Below are 5,000 nucleotides of genomic sequence, written 5' to 3'. Positions count from 1 at the left end.
TTGGCCCCATGGAGACGGCGTTTATCCCGGTTTCTATAGCGTGAAACGGACAATAGAAATTTCTTGCTACCCTTTGAATAGGACACTAGTCTAACGCTAAGCACTTTCTTTCAAATCTATCAGACTCGGCTAACCATTCACTGCTGAGCTGTTAAGAAGGTCTTGGGTTCGAGCCTCGCTCCGCGCATAGTTGGGTCCTTTGAAAAGGTTATTTACTCACATCCTACTCAGGTGTAAAATGAGTACCTGTCCGTTAATAGCTTTGACTCATTCCGAAAAAAAACCCTGTAATATCGCCTAACAGGCGTCATGTCTCGTCCTACTTTAAGTGTTGCTATTAGCCAGCGACCCCTTGTAAGGCGTTTTGAGCGCGTTTTGTGGATATTGCGCTATATATAAGCTCCTTTTTATTGTTATATCAGACAAGCGTTATTTTCAATATCACATAGACGTTTCATTGGTTTTATTAAACTATGTGTCACATTGACCAAATGTTACAGTCAATGACGTCATCAGTCGGACGGTGAAAAGGTTTGAACTGAGATATTACCAAGTTTAGTTAGAAGTTCATTTTATATCCAAAATGAGTTTTTGTCATCAATGATTAAATCAACGCTTTTTTGTAAATCTTCGGGAAATATCAAATCTTATTTTCACTTCTATTATTATTATTATTATTATTATTATTATTATTATTATTATTATTATTATTATTATTATTATTATTATTATTATTATTATTATTATTATTATTATTATTATTATTATTATTATTATTATTATTATTATTATTATCATCATTATTATATTATTATTATTATTATTATTATTATTATTATTATTATTATTATTATTATTATTATTATTATTATTATTATTATATCATTATTATTATTATTATTATTATATTATTATTATTATTATTATTATTATTATTATTATTATTATTATTATTATTATTATTATTATTTATCATTATTATTATTATTTGTTATTATTATTATTATTATTATTATTATTATTATTATTTTATTATTATTATTATTATTATTATTATTATTATTATTATTATTATTATCATTATTATTATTATTATTATTATTTTACAGCGAGTCAAGTTGACAAAGTATGAAATATGAGAAAAGTTGCTGGATACCTTTCCCATACATCTGACCATAATGTCATGAAAAATCACCAGATTTACTTTTTTTTAAAAAAGATTAAAATGCTTTGGGGATTCTTTCAGAAAATGCCAATCTAAAATATTCACCTTCTGACTGATTACGTCATGCACTGACACAATTTATGGATTGAATGAAAGTGACGTCACTCAGCTACTTGTTCTTGTGTTTAGCCAGCCATTTTTATGAGTAGTTCTCAATAAGTCATATTAATCATACTTTCAATTGGATTCAGTAGTCTGGTGTCACGCCGCCCGGCAACGGCGCCATCTTGGTTCTAAACAAAGAAAATCATTACTTTTTATTCTTCATGCTGGCTAGAACTTTTCATATGCCTAGTGATCAAAATATGTAAAAGTCAAAACATGATCAAATTTGTGTTTTTTTCCCCCTCTGGATACGCTTTTATGCTCGCCGGAGAAATATTTCATACGGGCGTCCGCCATTGTTCCGATAGTTTAGAGCCAGTGTTACTAAGTTACCATGCGTCATTATGAAGGAAGTGACGTTACGACTGTTGAAGAGTATTGATAAAGTTACACATGAGTGTTATGTGGTAGGACGCTATAGATAGTATGTGCTTGGCTAACAAACTCACGACATTGCCATCTGGAAGAATAACGGACCAAGACACAAAACGATGTGTAACCTTGAATGTTTTTAGTCTGGTCAATACAGTTTGGTGAGAATTATTCATAAACATGGATGGCAAAAATAACAATAACAACGACCAGAGTGACGTCAACTTTGTTCTATCCTTATCCGGCTGGCGGGTGTTGCAATTTTTTTACTAGACGCATAGCATCAACATTCCGATAGATAGAATCTAGTGAGAAGTTATCAAAATAACTGTTGACTAAAAACAAAAACAAAGAGTTTATTGACGCCAATAGGGTTCAACAGTCGTGACGTCACTTCCTTCATAATGACGCATAGGAACTCTTAACAAGGGCGGGCGCCATATGCTCCAACACCGCCCTTATAAAATACTTCTCCGACAAGCATAATCAGGTATCCAGAGGAGAAAACCATAATAGAATCTGATCATATTTTGAATTTGTGACCCTTCGTCTCAAAACGGTATTATGTCGGGATGGACCAGATACTAAAAAGCCAAATTAACGCCTAACTGGTCAAAAATATGAACCGTTGGTATTTAGCACAGTAAAATATGATATATTCCTTCTCCTCTATAAAGCATAATAAACTCAACTCAAGTCTGATATTTCTGGTTACAAATTCAATTTTCAGCACCTTAGTCATCCCGACTAAATACCGTTTTGAGACGAAGGGTCACATATTATACATTCTGATCACATGACCTGTGAAAAAAGTTCTAACCAGCATGAAGAATAAAAAGTACTAGCAGTTTTCTTTGCTTAGAACCAAGCTGCCGGTTGCATGCAGGACGGACGTGACGTCAGACTGTTGAATCCCACTTGGTTCAATGTGTACTTACCAGGGAGGTAGGCATGGGCACAGCCATATCCGTACGACACGATCCCGGCCACGGTCCAACGTCCGGCCTTGAGGCAAACCAAGGGTCCTCCTGAATCCTCCTGGAAGGACAAAGACAGAAAACTGACAACTTCCACAACAAATTATAAGGGACAATGGAAGGCACTTACTGACAACTTCCACAACAGATTAGAAGGGACAAAGGAAGGCACTTACTGACAACTTCCACAACAAATTATAAGGGACAAAGGAAGGCACTTACTGACAACTTCCACAACAAATTATAAGGGACAAAGGAAGGCACTTACTGACAACTTCCACAACAGATTAGAAGGGACAAAGGAAGGCACTTACTGACAACTTCCAAAACAAATTATAAGGGACAAAGGAAGGCACTTACTGACAACTTCCACAACAAATTATAAGGGACAAAGGAAAGCACTTACTGACAACTTCCACAACAAATTATAAGGGACAAAGGAAGGCACTTACTAACAACTTCCACAACAAATTAGAAGGGACAAAGGAAGGCACTTACTGACAACTTCCACAACAAATTATAAGGGACAAAGGAAGGCACTTACTAACAACTTCCACAACAAATTAGAAGGGACAAAGGAAAGCACTTACTGACAACTTCCACAACAAATTATAAGGGACAAAGGAAGGCACTTACTAACATACTTCCACAACAAATTATAAGGGACAAAGGAAGGCACTTACTAACAACTTCCACAACAAATTATAAAGGACAAAGGAAGGCACTTACTGACAACTTCCACAACAAATTAGAAGGGACAAAGGAAGGCACGTACTGACAACTTCCACAACAAATTATAAGGGACAAAGGAAGGCACTTACTGACAACTTCCACAACAAATTATAAGGGACAAAGGAAGGCACTTACTGACAACTTCCACAACAAATTATAAGGGACAAAGGAAGGCACTTACTGACAATTCTACAACAAATTATAAGGGACAAAGTAAGGCACTTACTGACAACTTCCACAACAAATTATAAAGGACAAAGGAAGGCACTTACTGACAACTTCCACAACAAATTATAAGGGACAAAGGAAAGCACTTACTGACAATTCTACAACAAATTATAAGGGACAAAGGAAGGCACTTACTGACAACTTCCACAACAAATTATAAGGGACAAAGGAAGGCACTTACTGATAACATCCACAACAGATTAGAAGGGACAAAGGAAAGCACTTACTGACAATTCTACAACAAATTATAAGGGACAAAGGAAGGCACTTACTGACAACTTCCACAACAAATTATAAGGGACAAAAGAAGGCACTTACTGACAACTTCCACAACAAATTATAAGGGACAAAGGAAGGCACTTACTGACAACTTCCACAACAAATTATAAGGGACAAAGGAAGGCACTTACTGACAATTCTACAACAAATTATAAGGGACAAAGTAAGGCACTTACTGACAACTTCCACAACAAATTATAAAGGACAAAGGAAGGCACTTACTGACAACTTCCACAACAAATTATAAGGGACAAAGGAAAGCACTTACTGACAATTCTACAACAAATTATAAGGGACAAAGTAAGGCACTTACTGACAACTTCCACAACAAATTATAAGGGACAAAGGAAAGCACTTACTGACAATTCTACAACAAATTATAAGGGACAAAGTAAGGCACTTACTGACAACTTCCACAACAAATTATAAGGGACAAAGGAAAGCACTTACTGACAATTCTACAACAAATTATAAGGGACAAAGGAAGGCACTTACTGACAACTTCCACAACAAATTATAAGGGACAATGGAAAGCACTTACTGACAATTCTACAACAAATTATAAGGGACAAAGGAAGGCACTTACTGACAACTTCCACAACAAATTATAAGGGACAAAGGAAGGCACTTACTGACAACTTCCACAACAAATTATAAGGGACAAAGGAAAGCACTTACTGACAATTCTACAACAAATTATAAGGGACAAAGGAAGACACTTACTGACAACTTCCACAACAAATTATAAGGGACAAAGGAAGTCACTTGCCTAAGGTGAACAATCTACCAAAGTGTGCAGGAAATAGTTCCAGATAAAAATATTTTTAAAAGACAATATTGTAGAAGTTGATCATAATTATACTTGAAATGTTTTATAGATATCTCCTTTTATCAAAAAGTTGAGCACTTTTATTTCACGGTTTTTGTTTTTATAATATATATATATATATATATATATATATATATATATATATATATATATATATATATATATATATTATATATGTATATATATATATATATATATATATATATATATATATATATATATATATATATATATATATATATATATAGGCATG

At 33.9% G+C, this 5,000-nt stretch overlaps 1 protein-coding gene across 1 annotated transcript in view; it reads right to left on the bottom strand.

Moving 5' to 3' along the window:
• Positions 1 to 5,000, bottom strand: part of LOC144960711 (trypsin-like) — a 32,171-nt gene that overhangs the window by 3,464 nt on the left and 23,707 nt on the right. The window contains exon 8 of the mRNA XM_078894003.1: positions 2,641 to 2,740. Within this exon, the coding sequence (XP_078750129.1) occupies positions 2,641 to 2,740 (100 nt within the window). The remainder of the gene's footprint in view (positions 1 to 2,640; positions 2,741 to 5,000) is intronic.

Source organism: Berghia stephanieae, chromosome 15 (genome assembly GCF_034508935.2).
Source record: "Berghia stephanieae isolate SIO BIC M18660-M18661 chromosome 15, UCSD_Bste_1.3, whole genome shotgun sequence".
Classification (NCBI taxonomy): domain Eukaryota; kingdom Metazoa; phylum Mollusca; class Gastropoda; order Nudibranchia; family Aeolidiidae; genus Berghia; species Berghia stephanieae.
The sequence above is the reverse complement of the archived record's forward strand: the minus strand, read 5'-3'. Positions and strand labels throughout refer to the sequence as shown.